The 22,434-nt window shown below is 37.7% G+C and overlaps 1 protein-coding gene across 1 annotated transcript in view; it reads right to left on the bottom strand.

Moving 5' to 3' along the window:
* Positions 1–4,258: 4,258 nt before the first annotated feature.
* The window catches only part of FLRT2 (fibronectin leucine rich transmembrane protein 2), a 68,046-nt gene continuing 49,870 nt past the window's right edge, over positions 4,259–22,434 (bottom strand). The window contains exon 2 of the mRNA XM_064151204.1: positions 4,259–13,923. Within this exon, the coding sequence (XP_064007274.1) occupies positions 11,509–13,497 (1,989 nt within the window). The 5' untranslated portion in view covers positions 13,498–13,923 and the 3' untranslated portion in view covers positions 4,259–11,508. The remainder of the gene's footprint in view (positions 13,924–22,434) is intronic.

The raw sequence follows: 22,434 nt of genomic DNA, 5'->3' as shown, positions 1-22,434 counted from the left end.
TCTTACTCACTTTGGGAGAAATAATATTATTACAATTCACAACCAGAGGTAGGGATGGATAGGTTTATAGATTTGAAAGCTGAGGACTTGGCTAGCAGGCTACCACTTGTCCAGGAACACATTTATGGTCGAGAGTTTCACAGGTCCTTCTCCAGGTCATTTAATTTGATGTACAATTATTTATGCATTTTAATTATGAAGTTGGGATACCTAAACCATGTATGAACAACAGAAGCAAATGGTGAGCTTTCTGTATTTCAGGTTGGCAACCAGATGCAAGTGGAATGTCAGGGAACAAAGGAAAAGACACTGCTGCAGCACTATTGATGTGACAGAGAAGGCTGCTGATGCATGTAAATTTCCTTGCATGTTAGTCACAAATAGAAAATCTTTAAAATAAAAAAATTAGATCAACTGTAATGTTACTGACATACAAGGACTTGATTTTTTCCATTCTTGTTTGTACTGAGCTTTACATGCTGTGTTTTCCAACATTCTCCTCTGTTTACAGTTTATTCAGCAAACACACAGAACAGTCCTGCTGTAACTCCTCAGATGTGCTTTGTGCACCGAATGGTGTATTTCAGAAGGTGTGTAGTTAATCTCTGTATTAGCCAAGTTTTAGTGCCCAGGCTGCCAAAGCACATGCATTATTGAAAAGATGTTCTCACCAGTAATGACAATACAGTTCTTTAACAAATAAGTCATGCTATTCTACATCATTTCTATCTTTCACCACCTTCAGTGGAACTGAAATAATGCATAAATCCAGAGCAAAAGAACAGTGTGGTACTCAGTCTAGACAAATCCAGATTTCTACACACAGATATATACAGTGTATGCTTACATATATGCTTATGTGTATGTTTGAGTCTCTCTCTCTCTCTGTGTCATTGTATATAAACACAGTGTACTTGTGTGTTTGTGTGCATGTCTTGTGCATGTGCAAAAATGGTGAGAAACAGGGCAGTAGACAGATACAGAATTACTTACTACAGCAACAGAAGAAGGGGACACAGTCTCAAGTTGTGCCAGTGGAGGTCTAGGCTGGATCTTAGGAGGAAGTTGTCAGAGGGAGTGATTTGCCATTGGAATGGGCTGCCCAGGGAGGTGGTGGAGTCACTCTCCCTGGAGGTGTTGAAGCAAAGCCTGGCTGAGGCACTTAGTGCCATGGTCTAGATGACTGGATAGGGCTGGGTGCTAGGTTGGACTGGATAATCTTGGAGGTCTCTTCCAACCTGCTTGATTCTGTGATTCTATGGCAACCCAAAAATGCAGGCAATCAGAAAATAACCTCTTCTTGTTTTAATCTTACATGTAAAAACTTATAAGTGAAGAAATGCTATTATGTGAGGCCAGAACCAATAATCTGTCCTCCAAGCCAATCATGCTACAGAATGTCGATGTGGCATAGAAAAAACCACTACAAATGCAGAAGAAGTTGTGAGACTGGTGCCTCTGCAATTTTCATAGTCTGGATATAAATTGAATTGATATCACAGCAATCTTCATCACAGTTTGCAAGTACATTGGTTTTGTAGGATCCTTTTCCTTGTATGTTGGCAAATAGTAAGTAGTATGAACTACTTAGTTTAATAACTAAATGGGCAAGGAATAATGGAAAAAAGAAACAGACACATAAGCTGAAGTAGGATTGTCAAGTCTGACCACTGCCACAAAGATCACATCTGCTGTGGTTTGAAATTCCATCTGCAAGTATCTCATTAATATTTGCATTGATATAAGGGCAGTCATCAAAAATGTGATCTTCCAGACTTGCCATTACACCCTCCTTTTTTAACATAGTGATGCACTTGAAATTCCAGACATTGCAGGAAGTGGTAATTAAAGGCCTGCAAAACAAAATGAATCTCTGGTCCTTCCTCACTTTTACAGGCATGGGTAGTGCCTTTTGTTACAGACCTCCAAGAGGATGTGGCACAGAAAAGGTATCTTATCAGGGCAATCATCCTAAAATGATACAGCTCTGCACCTGCCAGCTTCTGCAGTCAGCAAAGAGAAACGCCATGACTCATTACTTTCCCTCTGTTTTAAACAGTGAGATCTTTGTGAAGTATTGTCTTCATCCTTGATCACTACAGAAATGAGTCTGATGTACCTGAGGAAGCGGTAAGAAACATTTGTCCCCTTCTCTTTCTGCAGCTGGTAGAAGAGCTATAAAATTAAACTTCCCATAACCACAAACCTGCTCCCATAACCACTTCCCAGCTCCTAAGTTCCTAATGTGGATACTGTAACTTAAAATTGAAAAATAATTAATTCAACTTAAAATTTATAGCAAATTCTTTAAGATAATTTCTTTCTTAACTCAGTATTCTTGTTTTTATTCTGCTAAGAAGACAGTCATCATTGCTATAATTGTAGCAGAGAAGAATTTAAATCTCTTCTACTTTAAATTTCATTTTCCATTTGTTGATAATGTGAAATTGTAACAAGGAAATCAAAACCAAAGAGGAAATGTATAGAAATGTAGTTATTAAGTTGTTATGAAGGCAATTATCACACATGAAATAGCCTAACCTTCAAATTTGTCATAGATGATAAGGTAAACCAGTGCACGAACAGACTTCCAGATGAACATCAGGACCAATTAGATCTGAAAATATCATCAATTGGATGCTAGTTTTTTTAATCAGGAAACAAAGAAACAAACAAACAACCCCCAAAAAAACAAACCCACAAACCAAACCAAACCAAACCAACCTGAAAGTAAACAAAGCAGAATAGATTAACTATAATAATTTGCAATACTCCTTCCTCAGATTTCCATTTGTTTATTTTTAGAAGTATTTTTTTAATTTGCTTGATAAGCCATACTTGGTTTTTTGTCAGCTAGGATTAGTTTGTAAATCTGGTGAGAAAGGTTTTCTTGATATATAGTTAATGTACTTGCCTTTTCTTCTGTATTCCTCAAAAAGACATGAGAATTTGCTGCTTAAATAAATGGAAGATTATTATATACTACAGTACCTGACTTCAACTCTCAAATTTTGTTAACAAGATCCTTTAATGGAGAAAAGTTCTTAATAGAGAACTAAGAACTGCATATTAATTCTTGAACTGTGAATGCACAAGCCAATTTGTGAGTGTATATGAGGTCAGGCTTACAACATTGTCATTTAAATCCTTTGACTTTCAAGTCAGGACTTGAAGACCTAAGTAGAAATAGAGAGCTATTCTCTCTCTTTCTTTCTTTCTTTCTTTCTTTCTTTCTTTCTTTCTTTCTTTCTTTCTTTCTTTCTTTCTTTCTTTCTTTCTTTCTTTCTTTCTTTCTTTCTTTCTTTCTTTCTTTCTTTCTTTCTTTCTTTCTTTCTTTCTTTCTTTCTTTCTTTCTTTCTTTCTTTCTTTCTTTCTTTCTTTCTTTCTTTCTTTCTTTCTTTCTTTCTTTTTCTTTCTTTCTTTTTCTTTCTTTCTTTCTTTCTTTCTTTCTTTCTTTCTTTCTTTCTTTCTTTCTTTCTTTCTTTCTTTCTTTCTTTCTTTCTTTCTTTCTTTCTTTCTTTCTTTCTTTCGTTCTCTCTTTCTCTCTTTCTCTCTTTCTCTCTTTCTCTTTCTCTCTCTCTTTCTCTCTTTTTTTTTTTCTTCTCTTCCTTTCTTCCATTCTTTCCTCTTTCCCTTTCCTTCTCCTTCTTTTCCTTTCCCTCCCTTCCTTCCTTCCTTCCTTCCTTCCTTCCTTCCTTCCTTCCTTCCTTCCTTCCTTCCTTCCTTCCTTCCTTCCTCCCTTCCTCCCTTCCTCCCTTCCTTCCCTTCCTTCCCTTCCTTCTCTCCTACCTTCCCCTCTTCCTTCCTTCCAAGTGTCTTCCTTCCTTTCTTCTGAGTTCCTTTGTTCCAAGTTCCTTCCTTTCCCTTCCCTTTCCCTTTTCTTTCCTCTCTCATCTGAAGCTTTGAGAAAGCACTGCACACTTTCTGTAAACACTCATTTCACCACATTTTTGTGATTCTGCTAATGGAAAAGGATTGTGTTAATTTTTGAGACTGTAAACGTTTTGGAGTGTTTTGCAGGCTTTAGAAGCGGGTTTCAGCTGAAGAGTGAAAATTGCAAAGGAAGCTTATGCCACAGATGTATATGTATAAAGGATATCTGTGTCCTTCTCCACATCCTTCACGTGCCCTGAAAGAGGAGTATCTCTGTATTCTGTCCATCATTATTAGCATATTTCATCTCAACTGCCTCTTCTTCATTATAAGCAGGCTGTTTCAAACTATGAAAATGATAGCATTCCATTTTTAGACACATGGCTTCAATCCTCATTACAAAGAATTTTATTTATACTTGTGACCACTAGCTCAGAAAGTGTAGAGCAGTGGAAATGGTGCTTTCACTCAAAAAAATACACTATTTGAACAGAATCTTTCTGGCAATTGCACTTTTAAATGATGGTTGTGTTCAGCTTAGTACTCTTAACTAGCAGTCATCAGAGAAACTTCTCACTTTTCCATGGAGTGTGTTAAAGTTGTAAACACATATGTGCAGTCAAGTTGGATTTTACATGATCATTTATACACTGTCTCCATTCTTCAAGGCATTCTACACTTTGAAAAGCAGGATAATGCAATCAGCATGACTTTTCATTACTCTTTTGTTGCTTCTTCTGTATATGAAATCTTTCGATACAGAGGAAAATAAGTAACAGACCCAGCGTAAAGAGTCAGGATTCTTATTCTATAGAAGACAGCCCCTCCAAAGTGTTACTATTCTATAAACTCTTAATTCATGCATTTGTACTGTCACATATGTGAATCATGATACAGAGTGGTAAGCAGATAATGTGCATGTTTATTTATATTAAAAAAAATATGCTCTTGCTATGCTCAGCCTGTTTGCAGGCTTTACTTCAGACAGTGTTCACAGGATCACAGGATGTTAGGGGTTGGAAGGAACCCAAGGAGATGCTGAGTCCAACCCCTCTGCCAGATCAGGGCAATACTAACACAGATCACAGAGGAACACGTCCAGACAGGCCTTGAAAGGCTCCATAGAATGAGAGACCCCACAACTAGTGTTGCTCTCTAGGTGTTTTTTTTCTCCCTCATTTTCTGTGAAGTCTCTTTCATTGCTCATCTACCTTATCAAAAGGGAAACATAGACCTACTGCCTTGCTCAGTTGAGGTGTTTCACTTGGGGATACATAGTGTGACATGTTATGTATGCATCATGCTGCATGTTTTCAAGAATCCTTCCCACACACAACCTCTAAGGTCAGGATTTCACCAGATGCAAATAATTATTAAAAAAAATCCCCAGGTCTCTACTCATGTAATAAAAGTATTCTGAGCTTTCACTGACAGCTGGCACTTCAAGTAAAATTAAAGCTTTTGCTTCATATTTTCATAATGGAATCCAGTTTCTCCACGTGGCACTTTAACTCTTCTTAGATATAACTCTTCTGAAAGGAAAGGACTGAAAAATATTGACTGATCAATAATGAAAAATACTCTTTCACATTCTTGCTTTGGGAGTTCCTGTGAGGCTAAATGCTCTACATACAACCCCAGGAATTTATACACACATGCACATATGTGTGAACATCTCTAGATAGCTGATCTTGGGCTTATAAAAAATAAAGATTCATCTCTACCAAGATAAGTCATTTGTCATAACTAAAACTTTTCTGCTGAAATAGTCAGTGTTTGTCAATTTATTTTTTTTAAAAGATAAAATCAAATCATCAATTGAAAATGATGATTCCAACCTTTTTTTTTTTTTTTTTTTTCCCAGAAACACACAAATTATTTTAAGTGCTCTCAGGCAAGAAGGTTTAATTACCAGGGTCTAATTAGACTCAGAAGAAATGCCAAGTTCAGGGAAGCATACAAAAGGAGGGATCTAGATGTGGATGTACTGCACAGCAGCTCTTGGTAGTTTTTCTTGATATTCAGGGTTAAGACAGAGAATGAGACAAATTATAGAGGAACTGTGACACTCAGCAGTATTACATTTCTAAGCTTTGAAGTGGCACAGCTTGTGACATTCAATATTTCAGTTTCTGGCAAAAGCCAAAACTTAGTTCTTGTATATGAAATTAGAAGAGGAGTAATTTTAATTTCTAAGTAGATGAAGCATCTCTTTCTATGTAGTGTATATATTACCATATATGCTAGGTGTAAGATATACAAAATTTTATTAAGGCCTATATTCAAATGTTGTGCATTCTGAAAATTCAAGAACCATTTAAAAGGGAGAACTGGAGGGAAAAAAAAAAAATCACACTTTGCTTCCTGGTAACAGATTAAATAGATAGCAGGTAGAAGGCAGGTTTAAGATTGTCAGTGATTAATTTCAAATGCATTTATCAAATAACTGTGCATATAATGGGTCACAGCTTCCACATATATATTTTTTTTTGTTATAGACGTGGAGCTGCTTGAGTGTACTTATAAACTCCAAACACTGGAATACAATCTGTTCTTGGTTACAGTGCTTTCCTATACGCCTATCAGAATGAGGTAATCTTAAAGATAAGATTAAGTCTGAGAAATGGAAGGAACATACTGTGTAACTCAGAGATAGATGACAAAAATATTTGTCTTTCAGAATGTGAAGAGAGGGTGGACATACAGTAGAACATATGAAAATGTATCCAGCAACGAAAGTACAAAAGATTTTGATATTTTGTTTTTCTGTTTTCCCTTTCAGATATTCACATCCTTATTTTAATTAACTTACCCATATAAATACAGCAGGATTTTTGCATTTTTTGGAATAACTCTTTACTGAATATGTCAACAAGATAATATATAGTGTATAGTGAGGTTTTGAAGTTTAACAATGCGTGCAACATGGCAGATTGCAGAAAACAGATAATGCAGACTTCAAACCATCTATTTTTCCATGTTCAAGATAGAAAGTATACCAAACAGAACAGAACCAAGTGTGCATGTCTCAATTAAAATCAATTTTATGAAAGATCATCTCCAGATATTTGGGATCAAATCAATTTGTTTAGCAGTTTATCTGTTTCTGAGATCAGAATTCAGCTCTCTGTGAGGCACATTTCCACAGAGCCCCAGTACAATAAAAGCCTGCGAAAGCTCTTTTGCACTACTTTTCCAGATGGACTGCCAGCCAGAGCCCTTTTGAAAAGCAGGACATTCTCTGCCAAGTGTTTCAATATTGCCCACAGTATGATCTGAACAGAAGAGCTCAGGGAAGGAGTGATCATCAGCTTCCTAGGATTACCTCTGTGTTTAGAAGAAAGCATCAGGAAGAATTTGATGAGGCTTAGAACCAGTAACTTAGGGTTAAACTTTGGGCTGGACACTCATTTCTGTTTTGTTTTTCCACTGAGCTGGAAATATAAGTAATAAGTAAAGCCATTATATTCTCATGGTCTAAAGAAAAAAAAAAAACAAAACCAACTTCAATATCTCCATGTTAAATTTAAGATGAATACTATAAATAGAAAATTCAATGGGAATTAACCACTTCACTGTCAAAAGCTGAGACTGAACTTTCACTTCAATGCCAATAATAAAGTGCCTTAAAACCACAAGAACAATACAATATTCATTAAGTTCTATTGCTTGCAAAATTAAAATTTACATGTTGCTCAGGAGAAATCGACTCAGAAAAATAGAGTTGAACTACTCTAGTAGGAAACAGCATATGCTATTTCATTTTTCTGTATTACATGACATTCATTGTAGTCCTTCATGGGCTTACAGGGAGAATGGCTAGTATCTTTTCAGTCCGAAGTAACTCAATCTCTAAATATCCTTATGAAGGAATTCAGTAACAGTATCTCAAGTAAGAACCTGTAAATATAAAATCCATGCACTGATCAGGTGTTTGTTTCTGCCAGCAAGCTACATGCAAACATATTATAGTGACAGAATCTGTGGAAATGAGGACCTATTTGTAAATAAATGTGTCTTCAGAAGGAACCCAGTCACTGGACATAGCAGTGCTATGATACTGCTTCAACATAACTTCACTGAAAACTATTATTTTATTCCATTCACCTATTTTTTCTGTACATTTTTGTCAGCTATTAGAAGTATACAATGGAAGATGGGTGAGATTTTCTCTGTAAACCACTCATTTGCCCCCAGTTCTAATGAACCTGTTCAATTCAGGAACTGGAAGAGAACATTTTGGATGACTTGTCTATGCATACATTTGGGACTTCTGCTCTAAAGCCTTTAGTATCTGTGGCCAGATATTCACAGTGAGTGATGATAACCTTGGTAAAAGTGGGGACCCCATTTTCACTAAGCCCATGGGAAAAGCTACTAATCTTAAACTTCACATTTGCAGAAGATAACTGTCCACTTTTAATTCATTTTCTAATAAAAATTTGCCTATTATGTATTTGTCTAGATGTGATCAGAAATGAAGTCTCAGCTATTTATATGACTGGCACTAAGAAGAGTCCCAGACTCTGTTGCAGGTTGAATTATATTAACTCTTTTGTAGCTGGGTAGCAATTAGATCTGGGAGAAATATTCTTTAAATGAAACATTCACCCCTTCCTTTGGCTACAACTGTGATTTTTCTAAGATAATACTCTCAATTCTATCCACAAATTTTGGTAGAAGAGGCCTGCTATTTTCTCTTAAAAGAGCATTTAGAGAAAGGAAACTTTGTCAGTATCTCATATCAATATTTATATTAGTCTTCACACTGAAAGGAAGCACAAACTATGCTATTTTAATTATCATTTTGATTTTTGATCTAGGTAAATATATGTGTGTGTGCATATACACACATATATATATATACACATATATATACATATATATTTCATCACCTGAGACCAAAAACCACAGTTTGAGAATGCCTTCTAGTTTCACCCTGTTAGGACAGTAACCACATTTGTTGTCATCCTTTTGGGCTTAGGGATCATTCACCTGTAGTACAGACAAACTTCCTGAATAAGTAATTGGCTATAAATAAGGTGCCTGGCATCAAGAAATTATGGTATCCTGAGGCCTAGAAGATATCGATCAAGAAGGATAAAGATTCCTCCAGCATCAAATATTGAAGCATGAAAGTGTAGCACGAACATAATTTCAAAGGATGCCTTTTGAAATCAAAGCTACAACTAGTTATTTCAGTGAAATTAAATACGGTATCCACACCCAATGAGAATTTCTGACTCAACTATTTCAAACTCCAGCATGCAATGGAAGCGTGCAGAAGCACAACTAGCTGCTGCTTGTCTTGTGGACTTTGACATCTAAAGCATTAAATGAACAAAAGTATCAACCTTCTCATCATAATCTTTAGTAAATAGAGCACAGGAAAAAAAACCCAACACTTTGCATAGACATTTCTACCTAGAATTACACCATTTGAAATCATAAGGCAGAACTTTATTTAGCAAAATTTCAGTGACTTTAACATAACAGTAGCCACACAGGCTGCCTAAAATACCTGTTATAGCCAGAGAAAATAGAAAATATACAGAATATAGAATGGAATTTCAAAATGCAATTATAAAAGTTGTTGAAAGAAGGATGTCGTTCCTTATATGATTGTACTTTGCCACCAATAATAACTGGATTCATTTTGCCATAGCAGGAAATGAATGTTATGATGTGATTTGAATGTCAGAAACTGCACACCCATAGACTGCTGTATATCAAATTGGTTTGAGTGGAATGGGCAAAGGAAAGGATTAAAACCCTCTCTCCCAACATAAGTAGCCTCATAAAGTGAAAAGTCCAAGCATTCCACAGTGAAAATGTTTCAGCCTTTACTTCCAATCTACTTCCAACTACTTCTCCTTGTCTCTAGTTGGTCACTGTAAAATGTTTTCTTTTTGGTTCCCTACTCCCTCAGGAAAATGTTGTCTGTCTCTCTTTTTTTTTTTAGCTCTTTATTGTGAAGCTTTTTCTTTCTCCCAAGCTCAGGAGAAATTGAGCTGTGTCAAAACCCAAACAAACTCAAAGAAGGGAAGAATTAGAATCCAACCACTGGGCTGGCAAGAAATCCAGAGTTCTTGGCAGTCACCGAGTCAATGGACTGGCTGGAATACTATATCATTTTGAAAGCATCATCCTGGTCATAATAAAAGCATCATGATTCCTATAAAGCATGTAAAACATAAGGACTCAAAAGTTATTCCAGTTAAAGAATCTGAGGGAATAAAAAACCCACCCAAATTCTAAGCCTACCTACCGCTTATGAAGCGCAGTTCATTGTGGAAAACCTCCAAAAGCTCAAGGCAAAAGAAGGGTAATTCAGAGCAACAGTGTAGATTTATATTCTTAAAATTCCTCAACTGATCAGATCCTTAGTTAATATCTATCTCTGAACACTGTGTTATGCTGTATGTTATCAAAACACAACCAGGATTTACACATGATTTCCCCCAATGAATGTATTTCAGCTCATAACAGGAGGCCTTTCCAATAATGGATCCAATTTTAGAAAACCTTTTTTTGTTTTCTCTGATTGTCTTTTTTTCCCTGTACTTCTCCATACTGAACATAACTCAGAAACCTGAATCAAACTGTTCTTGATCTACATAAAAGTCAATAGCAACCCTTTCATTTGCACCATGTTTTGCATCATATTTTCAGCAATTTACACTTTCAGATTCCAAATTCTACATGAATACTGCAGAGCTGGGAGCACTCAGAATTTTCCTCATTCAAGCTTTACCTGAACATGCTGTGTCAACAAATGCTGCTCCATTAAAGAGAGGTGCAACTTAATGACAGCTATCTGTTACATACTGATAACCTTCATCTCCCAGTGAGAAGGGTCAAAGAATGCCTAAAGCTTCTTCATTGTAATGAAAAACAGGAACAGTTTCTATCATAAAAGTATATAGTATTAGAGGATATTTTCAGAGTAGCTTTTGCAAATAGGAATCAAGGTCACTTTAAATTTGACACTGAGCTCTGCCTACCTTTCCTGTTCCAAACATATTGAGAGAAAACTAATCAAAGAAGAAACTAGCCTTTTGGTAGCACTCAGAACTCTGGCTCTCAGTTGGAGGTAGGAAATGAAGAAGTGACAAAGGGGAAGGGAAATGTTTCTAATTGTTTGAAGCACAACAGCAACTGCTGTGCCCAAATCAGAAGGGTCGTACCCATTTTATCTGAATCACTTTTGTCCATTCCTAGTGACCCTGTTTTAATATGCACTTATTTTCCTGTACTGCAGGACACTGAGAAACTTAACATCCCTCAGACAGCTTCGACAGCAAAGTGGTTAATGTTTGAAGAATGAGTCATTCTTTCCTTTGCCATGACATTGGGTTCTTATTGTACAACCCTGTACAGTACTTAGCAATATTTTTTAAAGATTTAAAAAGCAAAGAGTTACAAAACCATTTGCAATTAACTTGAAATAGAAAAGATAGCACTTCTTTTTTAAATCCCGTTATATAGTACACCGTATAAATTACAGAGTATTCAAATGCATAAATGCATCTGTGTAACATTTATCAAATGTAATTTTTTTTCATTGTTTTTCAGGAGTTATCTTTTTTCAGAGTTCTTTCTCTTTGACCTAGACACCCCCAGCTGCCCACACTATCACGTATGACAGTGCTCCAGGTCTGAGACATTGCTGTTGCAGTATCGCATGTTGTTGGGGATGTGGCAGTCTGTGTAGTTAATGCCCCCGTTTGGGGTATAAATGGGCTGCAGTCTGAAATCTCCTTTAAGGAGCTGATCATTATTTAAGGAGACAATCTGGAAGCTGGTTTCTGTCATCTCCAGGATGGAGTTGTCCTTCTTGGTCCCTGCCTCGCAGTAGTCATCTTTCCGACGGCCTCGGTTATACTTCCACTTCTGGGAGGTGTAACGCCCTTTTTTGTGCATGTGCCAGCAAAAAATGCTGAGCAGGACCACAAGGACAAAAATCACTGCACCCCCAATCAACCCTGCCAGCAGAAATGGGGAGCCCAGGTTCTGAGAAGTTGTCTGCTCATGGCTGGAGGGGATGTTGCTGCCATTGCTCAAAAACGATGCCTTGGTTGTGGCTTCTGAACAGACAGTGTCTTCTCCAGTTCGGTAACTGTTGTAAGTATCCAGGGGAATTAAGCAAATCCGATAGGTGGATTTGGGCTCCAGATTTACCAAGCTTAAGTGTTGCTTATCACCACTAACTATTTCTTCCTGAACAATTCCTCCTACCAGACTATGGCCCATTTTAACCCATGTGAGTTTATATGCCATCACGGTAAAGACAGACATCCAATTAACTTGGATGCAAGTGTCATTCACAAAATGGATGGAGAGTTGAATCCGCTCAGATATCGGAGGAGTAACCTTTTCTCTGTCTTCCCTGTCAGGCACAGTGGGGAGTGTGGCTAAGGTAGGAATGAGAGGATTGTATTTGCTACCTGGGGGAGGAACCGATGAGATGGGAACTAATGTAGTTGGCATGGTTGTAGCTGGGACTGGGGTGACAATCAGTGGCAGACCAGGGGTAGTGGTGGGACATGACAACATATTCATATTGAGCTCCCTGACTGCCATACCTCGGACCTGCTCTGGTCCCTGGCACATAAAACCCCGTACATTGATGGAAGCGGGAATAAATTTGAGCCATTCGGTGACCCACTTGATACTGCAGTCACACAACCAGGGATTATTCCTTACAGTGAGTTGCCTCAGGTTGTGGAGGTTATCAAACACCCCCTTCACCAACATCCGAAGTTGATTGTTGGAAATATCAAGGCGTTCCAGTTTGCGGAGGTTAGAAAAAGTTGTAAGCGGTATATGAGTTATCTGGTTGTCCTGCAAGTAGAGCCTCAGCAGATGTGTACCTGGAAGATCAGGAGGAGGGTAGGTCAGTGAGTTCCGTACTATTGAGAATTCCTTGAGCTTGGAGAGGTGGCTGAAGGTGCCATCAGCTATGCCTTTATTTGTAAGGAGATTGCCATCCACAATCAGACGCTCCAGACTTGTCAGATTCTGGAAGGCCAGGTCTGAAATGACAGCAATTCTGTTCTCATCCACTCGAAGCTCTTGTAAGTCCACCGGAAGGCCTACTGGAACACTGCTTAAATGATTCTTGGACAAGAACAGAAGCTTGAGGCTGATGGCTTCCCGGAATGCTCCATCCTCGACACCAACAGTGGAGATGGAATTATCATCCAGGTGCAGCTCTTCCAGCTTCAAAAGCTGAGCAAGGGCTGCCCGAGAAATGGTCTGAATATTGTTTTCCTGCAGGTGGAGAACCCTGACATTCTTGGGCAGGTTCATGGGGAATTCATCTAATTGGTTGCCATACAGGTAGACTGTGTGCACAGACTGAACATTGTGCAACTCCGCAGGAAATCCAGCATTATTAATTTGGTTATTATGGAGGTAGAGGACAGTCACACCCTCTGGTATCCCAAGAGGCACTGAGGTCAAACTTCGCTCATTACAATAGACAAAGTTTCGATCACAGCGGCACACTTTTGGGCAGGCCAAAGTTTTGCAGACCTGCATGTAAAGCCCCAGGGAAAAGATCAGCCATGATTTCATGAGAACAGCCCAATCTTTGGGACACGTTCTAGTCCATGAACCCATTTCTAATTTAAAGAAATAAAGTACCAAAGTGTTAAAGAACTGATAACAATAATAAAGCACAGGTAGCAAAATTTCAGGTCATTAAAATTGCCTTCTATTTATGTCCAGTGTTCAGGCCAGAGTTAAAGTCCTGGAGAGTAAGTATGAAATAATCCTCTTATAATTGGCCTACCTCCTACGTTTGATAAGGAAGCCACAGTCTTATTAGCCAGGGTTACAAAGTTTGTTGCCTTCCTCCATGTGTGCTGAACAAAATAACAGTTGTGCCTTCGCAGATGAGCAACAGGTTAATTTAAAGCCACCAAAAGCCGTCTGTATGAGTCGCTTGGAGGGATAATGTTTCTTTTCCCTGAAGTCTCAGTGTTACACTCAGCTCTCTGAAGTCCACGAAGTCCTCATATCATCTATCTGTCCGATCCGGCCTTCCTGTAAGAGGCAAGAGAAACAAAAAAGGTGAATAGTATGAAATGTTTAATAAGGAAGATGAAGCTCACTTTGAAGACTATTCTAAGGCAGTACTTTTTGTCATATTCTGGAGGAAAAGGCATAAATATTAAACATTACCTCAATAGTACTGCTAAATACTCGTGAAATAGATTTGATGTAGTCATTGAAATGAGTGAAGAACTTTCAGTGACTTTGGCGAAGGCTAAATCCATCACTTGTGTGTTTCTGACCTCTTTGTTTCTAATCCTAAAATTAAAATATTTTACAAACCTGAAACTAAACCAATTAATAGGAAATCTTCCACTCAGGTATTATTTTCTTTTGCAGAACTACTGACTGCAATGAATGTTATTCGCTGACGTTTGACAGAGTAGACCCTGGACCACATTATTTAATCATATTTAACATTTCCTACTAGACTCTGGAATGTTCTGCTTCTATTTTTGTAATGCCATTATGTATATTCTCCATCTTAATGCACACAGCCAGATTATTGCCGCTCACTACAGTGAATTAGCTACTTAAGAGCAAAGTCTCTTTAAAACAGTGCAGTAATTCACAAATACAAGATATCCTGCTGTAAGGTACACATTTGTTAGAACTATCACCTTAGTACTGTTTCTTAAGTGGACTGTGCTGTCAATACACTTCAGAGCTACTCTACCACTAAATGAAACTGGCTCACATTTGCTAAGTTGTTGCTTTAGGATATCAGCTCAAACTACAGCAGTTTTGCAGAGCTGCTTCCTCAAAACCTTTTAATTCTGCAACAGAGCTGTCTATGAATGGCCACATAAACAAATGTGCTAGCTTTCATACAGGTGAGTTCTTTAATGCATATTTTCAGCTTTTAAGTGTATTTTTAACTTTCACTTTCCCAGATACTACATATTATTCAGATGTATAATCAGTCAACCTTTTAAAGCATGTAATGAAAGGTACTTCATTGTATGATGTTATCTTGTCTTGTTATATGTTGGTTACAGCAGCTGAAAAAATACCTTGCATTTTCCAGACTTGAACCTAATGAAGCACATAAACCTTGCAAAGTACCAGACACATAGACATCAGGACCTTAAACTAGTTACAGAAGCACAGTTTTTTACAAGATTTTATTTACTCAAATTGTCTGGGATTTCAGGAAAATAGGATTTCAGTGATTTCAGAATTTCTGTTTGTCTTCATACCTTTATCTAAGCAGTTTAAACACCATTAGGATAACTTGATAACAGTGTAATTCAGGAATACATGTTGTTTTGCTACAGCTGTACTGCTTATTACATGTCCCAAATGCTGCTTTTGGGAACCTAAAGGGCTGAGTGTACAAAGTTTCTTTAGGAGTCAAGCTCTGTAACCTTGCACTTCTAGGTCACCATATTTACATGGAGCAGGATCAAGCATCAACCTCAAGGCCAAAACAGTTGAGATAAAAAGCGAGATCCTGAGAAGTCCTGTATCTTAGTGTTATGGATTCAAATGGTAAATGTATATATACTGTAATGCAACCTGTAATGTGTCTTGTCCTTTTCTAGAAACCTTAAGATGGTTACCCCACTATTCAAAGTTTTCTCCTCGCAGGTATGATTCAGTCAGGAGTGCTTCTTTTCAATTATGTAAGATGACGTGATATTGTAGAGAAACCCTAACAGGATTACATTTTAACATGAGCTGAAATATGACAGTTTATCTGCCTTTAATATGGCCTGGCTCCCATCTAGATGATACCGCCCTGATCCGTCATGACACTGGCTTTTTAACATAAGAAAGGACATGCAGAGCCTCTTCTGAGATGCTTGGGACCACATGGAGTAATAATAGTGAATCTCTCCCTCCCTTTACATCATCACAGAGACACAGCAACAGTGCCAATATCCTGCATTGAGCTCTCTTTCAGTGGTAAGTTTGATTACTGATTAGGTTTTAATTGACTCCCAGGTATGATAGGAAGTCCAGCTGAGGACATGCAGCCACAGGCAACTGCAGCTCCTGGGAATCTCCTAAGAGGGAATGTCATATTAAAACCGATTTATGCATTCACCTTATTCTAGGACTCTGCTCAGAGCAGCTCTCACCTAGGTAAATGTGGCACAGAATAAAAGACTTCAGCAATTACTCTAGCAAATTGGGTCAAACATACAGCACTTCTCATTACAAGTAAGAGAGCTTCAACCGGACAGTCACTTAAGCATATCAGCACTTTGGAAGCTGACACGTTCTCACTGTTACATGAATTTGTCCTTAAAAATCTGTTAAAACTTTTCTACTGCTTTCATTCCTTATGATGGTGAGAAAGGGGGTCCTTTTATTAATGCTATTATCCTGATCTTCAGCTATCAATCTTTAACAAACTGATACTATGTAAGTCGGTACAAAAAACATGCATCGATAGCAGCTGTTGGCTGTACTAAGCAAGAGCACAAGGACAAATACAGATCTTTATGACTTTATGATTTGTTGTGGTGTGACAGAAGGAATGAGGAAGCAAGGATACAAATGAATGCGTTTAGATAAACATTTAGGGCAAAGCTTTACCTCAGCAGTCTTTTAGAACTAAATAACAGCAACTCATAGTAGTGGTCATAGATGCAGTATTTTTAGTGAATCTCAAGGACCCTAATGCTAAAGGGAGTTGTGTCCCTGTGTTAGAAAGCTTTACCCTAAAGACACTAAACAGACTGAAAATGTGAACAATTCACTCAATATAAAAAAAAAAAAACAAAAACAAACCACTGCTGAAGAAAAGCATCCTCTACAAATTCCAGAATGCTGGAAAAGCTGAAACAGTTTGCTCTTTTGCAATTGCCAAAACTGAGGGTAGGTAGAGTAACTGCACTTTCCCTTCATCCCTGCCATGCTGGCTGCCTAAAGCAAGCCCTATGTTTTCAATATTCGAACATGAGCTTAGCTGAGCCTCTCTGTGAATGAACTGATCATTTGCAGCAAGAAGCAAATGCTTCAATAGTAACACCTCTGCCCATCATCACCTTGGTTATTTTTTGTCTATATTTCTTTACCCTGTACACTCCATTTCTATTATTTCTCACTATATCCCTCTTGGAGCACAAGTCACATCTTCCAAGTGTCTAGGACATTTCCTGTCTGTAGCCAGGATCTTAAATCCCATTAGGATTTAAGGAATGTTATAATAAAGTTGAGAAAAGAACATTGGAACAGATGAGAACAAATGCACACATTTTAGGTAGTCATGTCTGAAAATTTGGCTTGGAGGCCTGACGTGCTGATATTAATGTTCCCTTTCATATCTTAAGAGGACTTTGTGATTAATATTTTTAGCTCACTCTCTTTTTTCAAACCTGTTTTACTTAAATTACCTTTGTCACAAATAACACTATCTGGAGAAGAACAATTCTGTCTTTGTGCACTGGATAAAAAAAAAAATCCAGATTAGCTTTTACAGTTCTTTAAGATATTTTTGATTAACTTTATTCAAAGGCTGAAACATCTGGCTGCAAGTTGGAAAGGTGAGAGTTTATTAGTTTCCCCTGATCAGAATTATCAACACAAATTTAAGCTTTAATTACACTACTCTGCATAGTCATGAAATAATTTCATTTCAATAAACAAGCATGTTTCAGTAAATAATACAGTACTGAAAATGCTACTCTTATTTGTGGCATCTAGGGGAAAAAAACAAACCCAAACAAACAAAAACCCTAGAAACAATCAACCAAACCAGAACAGCAATAACAACAACAAGAATAAAACCAAAATCAAACTAAATGAACCTACTAGCAGCCTGTTTAGAGAACTCTTTCCTACCTCCCTGGCCAGTACTTCCCCAGTGGCAGTGTCTATGGCGTCTAAAGGGGCTCCAAAGCTGACCCCAGAGCCATCCTCCCCACCTTTCATGCTGCACTCTTCCAAACATGCAGTCCTATGCACGATAGTCAAGGTCCCTGTGGCTGCCTGAGAACCTATTAATGTTCAAGGCAGATTAGAGGGACAAGAGATAGCATATGGAGCACAGCCTGCATATGAATACTTACAACTTGACGTTATAGGCACATGAGTTTTGTTGTGCTCCTGAAATCAGGTTGTCTGTTTTCATTACTCTTCCCATGTTTTATATTAAGGCTAATAATTTTTGGGGGGAGCTAATGACACTTGTCTCTTTTTATCACAGTATCATCAGGATTGGAAGAGACCTCACAGATCATCAAGTCCAACCCTTTATCCTGAAAAAAAAAAATAGCATGTCGTAGGAATCCATTCTTTTTTTCTCTGCATTTCTCACAACTCAGCAACACTTTTCCAAGCAGTACACTCATTTATTGGAACCTAAGTGCCATGCAACATAAACTGAATACTTGGTAAAATTTTCTTGGCTTTACTGCAGACAAAGGTCATAATCAAGTAATAGGTTTACTCTACATCATTATAATATACAGTAAGTACAAAGTTGTTATGTCTGGAACTGAACGAGAAGCAGAAAGTAAATCTAATTCTATTCATCTGAAGCCTAGTACAGTGCCTCTAGTGCTTAAGAAAAATGTCCCTGTATTTCAACCATCTGATAGCAAAAAATAATTATGGAATAATAGATGACAAATCCTTTTTTTTTTTTCCTCCATGCAAGTACTGTTCACATCTACACATTAGTGCATATCTTGTTCTTTCTTTAGCTAATTAGAAGCTTTAGATGAAGATTTATTCTGTATTTTTTGCTATGAGTTATTTGGGTTTGAACTTTGTGTTCAAAATTTAAGGCTATAATCTCTGTATCAAAGGTGTAGAGAAAATGACCTAAAGCAACTAAAATACCTTTTTGTGTGCTTGCTGCTGTAGCTGCTTTGTAGTTATGAGCATGTATTTTTATGTTAGAAGACGTAAAGAGAAAGAAAAAGAGGTGAAAAGTATCAGAAGAAACCATCCTTGATGTCTTCTTCTGAAGTGAATATTGATGTCAGGATAAAGATCAGTAGCTAGTGCTGGAATCAAACATTAAAGTGTCTCAGTACACTGCTAGAGACCCTATGAATTCTATAAGGACAGATTTTGATAGAGGAAGACATTATCGTCTTTGCGATACTATTAGCAAAATGATTCAGCAAACACACTAATGAGCTTTTCACTCATCTCTTCTGCTCTGATTGGGACACTTCTGGTTTTGTCTCTCAACTTGCACTTAATTATCCTCAAAAGCTCAGATCAAGCAGCCTGTTGGAGACAAGTGAAATGAATTTGGATCTGCCTTTGTGGAGGCAGGAGACAATTTAGTGAGTTGTGCATCTTGCAGCAATGGGTGTAAAGACACCATCTGCCATCATTTCCATTACTTGTCTCTAACCTTCTGCTCCTTCAAGGCTTTTATCTCTTACCAGCTACGTTCCTGCAAGCAGACAAATTCCTCAGAAGGACGTAGGCTTCAGGAAATCCCTTTTTAAAATGAATGATATTATAATCAACAAAAACTTTGTCTTCAGAAATTTGGGTTGTCTATGGGTTCCAGGCATAGCCTTGAGCTCTGTGGTAAAGGGTTGGACTTGACGATCTGTGAGGTCTCTTCCAATCCTAATAATACTGTGATACTATGATTCCAATTCCTGAGCACCAGGAGGGAAAGCTAAGACAGCAGGAAGCTTTCTCTATCTTGAATAAACAAGTAAATTAATAAATCCATGACTAGTTTTCATACCACTTGGTGCATCTACACACACATGTGCACACATCACCTTCTTGACATTATTCTGGGCTTGCCAGTGATGGCTGCTTTGTTTCAGTGTCTCTGTTATATACCTGACAAAGTGAGCAGTGTACCACTTTGGGTAAATTAGTATGTCTATATTCTGATAATGAGGATTATTCACAATTTGAAGTGTATGTGCTTCATAGTTTGACTGTTTTTAACTTGTGGGTTACTACAGAGTGCACTTACTGTATAGGTATGAAGAGGTATGCAAGAAGAAGTGTGGAAAAGAGTTAGAAATGGAAAAAAAAAAAAGAGAGAAATTTGTGAGGGCTACTGCTGAAATACAGAAGTTTTTTTTCTCTTTTTACAGCTTAGTAGGAACTAGTGACAGGTCAAAAGAGACAAGAAACTCCAAGACACGATCACTAGAGTGACCATGGTACTCTATGAACCAGGGTTGATATAGTTACAAGAACAACGGCAGTAATGTCTCAGGAGTTGTAGGGCCCCATGCATCCTGCTGGGAAGTGTGCATTGCCACACATTCTAATCAGCTTCTCAGACCTGCCTGTAAGCGGACACTAAAGTGCTGAAGTTCAGATGTATAGAATACAGCCTGCCTAGGCTAACATCCCTTCAAGCCTATGCTTATTTCAGCATTTCTTTATGACAGAAGGAAGTAATTCTCAAAATTTGATGTTGCATAACTTCATCGTGACCATATCACCTGTGATAATTAATGTACCCCTGAGTCCAAAACCATCTGTGTTTCCACCAAAAAAGCATCTCTGTTAGTGCACACAGCTCCCCTATAGGTCAATATACTTTTTACCATAGACAATGTATGTTAACTAATATGACTATTTTTAGCAAGCAAACACAGAAATGAAAGACTATCAGCCATCTAATGGAAAGCATCAGACAAACAGCACATATGCTTCGCCAGGCTGAATTAGTTGACATTGTTCTGCTACCTATCCAAAATTATCTTCTGGTTTGTCACACCACTCAGTCCCATTTTAATGCCTGTCTACACTGATTAATCTTGTATAGACCTCTGCTACTGATCATTTCATCTTCAGGCAGAACCAGGAGAGTTCTAGAGCTGGAAAACTACTACTAAGTATTCCCACCCATGGAGTCTTTAATTCTTAAGTAGGAATCACTGGAAACTATTTCAAGCTAATTGCAACTGTCAGTGTAAATGGGAATGAGGATACACACGGCAAATTAAAAAGCAAAACCTTTAATTGCTTGTGTACAAACAGGTAGGACTCTAACACACAACACAAGGGAGAAAGAAATGTGCAAAACTCCAGGTTTTTAACTAACATAAGCTTCTGAATATGTAGGACTCCATCACAGCCCCAAGTCATCAATAGCCCAAGCATCTGTTTATAAGGAATTATCGCTGATTTCATTATAAAAGCACTAATTGTTGAAACCTTACTCCAGATGGTGACCATCATGGTATTTTCACTCTAGTGGTCAAAAAGGAACAGATGATCACCTCCAGGACTTATATTTAATAGAGTATTGCACCTACCAGCAAAGGGCTGTTGGTGTCTTTATTAACCTTCCCCCAAGGCCTAGACTAATTTTCACCAGTCTAGTGCTGCACTGCTCAAAAGACAACAAATCTGATTTGTAGGGTAGCAAATTAATTCTCCAGTATTTTATCTTCAAACAACTGAACTCTTATCTTAGTTGCAGTAGTTTTGGTGGATTTCATGCAGGACTCCATAAACTGAGTAGTGTAGGATGTGATGGTGTAAAGCTGGATTGAGAGAGTTTTGAAATAGTAGATTAAAAGAATCTTACATGAGGAGCTATATGCACTATTTCAACACAAATATGCTTTCATTAAAATATATGATTTCACTGCAGTCAAAACCTTTCATGAAGATTTGTTGGGTTTGATTATGTTTTCAATAGGAAATGTGCCTGGGTTCAGTGCTTTCTGATCATTTACGACCAGAGGCAGGGAGGGAAAAAACGGATAGAGACAGAGTATAAATTGACCTTTTTACCCCAAATGGTAAGTTCTGACTCAATTTCATTTCACGAAAGCCTTCATAAAACAGTGTTTACATTCCACATTTTAAAATAATGAAAGTCATTGTAGAATTCTCTGCCTCTGGACAGCTGCACTTAGCACAGTAGAAGAAAGATACTTTTTTGTTGTTTTGTGGTTTGGTTTTTTTTTTTTTTGCTTTTTTGACCCCTTTTCAGAGGACTTCAAGCTTACCACGGTGAAAACTCAACATATTTATTTGAGAAAAACTAATAATACTAAGGTAATTTAAAATAATTTTGCCTCTGGAACACAAATGTTCTGTACTGTGTTTAGCATAATGTGTTGTGTAGTAAGAAGAAATGAAGGCAACCTGCTGTTTCTCTGCGAGCAAATTGGTCTCTACCTATAAATTATTCTACACTGTGAAGCAAACAGTTTGCTTTTATCTAGAGATACGTGGGCAGCCTGGCAAAATGTCTGCAAATAATTTGGAAAAGCTGTTTTTAGTGACCCAAGTGACTATACATTGCTTCTGTGGAGACAACATCTTGGCATCTTTTACATGTGTTTCATGGGGCGACGTTGTTGCTGTGATTCTGCACTATTTTTTGGACGATTATTCATTTAGGGTCTTAAGAACATATCCGTCCACACTCATTTGCCTATCTTCCTTATTTGTAGCATATGGACCAGGAAGAAAATATGTCTCTAGCTGCCCCTCAACACCATAGGCACCTTGATATAAATTTAGCTCAAAGTGTCACTATGCACTCATCTTTCCAGCACAGACAGATGGAGATCTCTCCTTTCTCTTTTAGAATCA

The sequence above is a fragment of the Pogoniulus pusillus genome, chromosome 1 (assembly GCF_015220805.1).
Source record: "Pogoniulus pusillus isolate bPogPus1 chromosome 1, bPogPus1.pri, whole genome shotgun sequence".
NCBI lineage: Eukaryota > Metazoa > Chordata > Aves > Piciformes > Lybiidae > Pogoniulus > Pogoniulus pusillus.
Note: the sequence above shows the minus strand (reverse complement) of the source record. Positions and strands in the feature narration are given on the sequence as shown.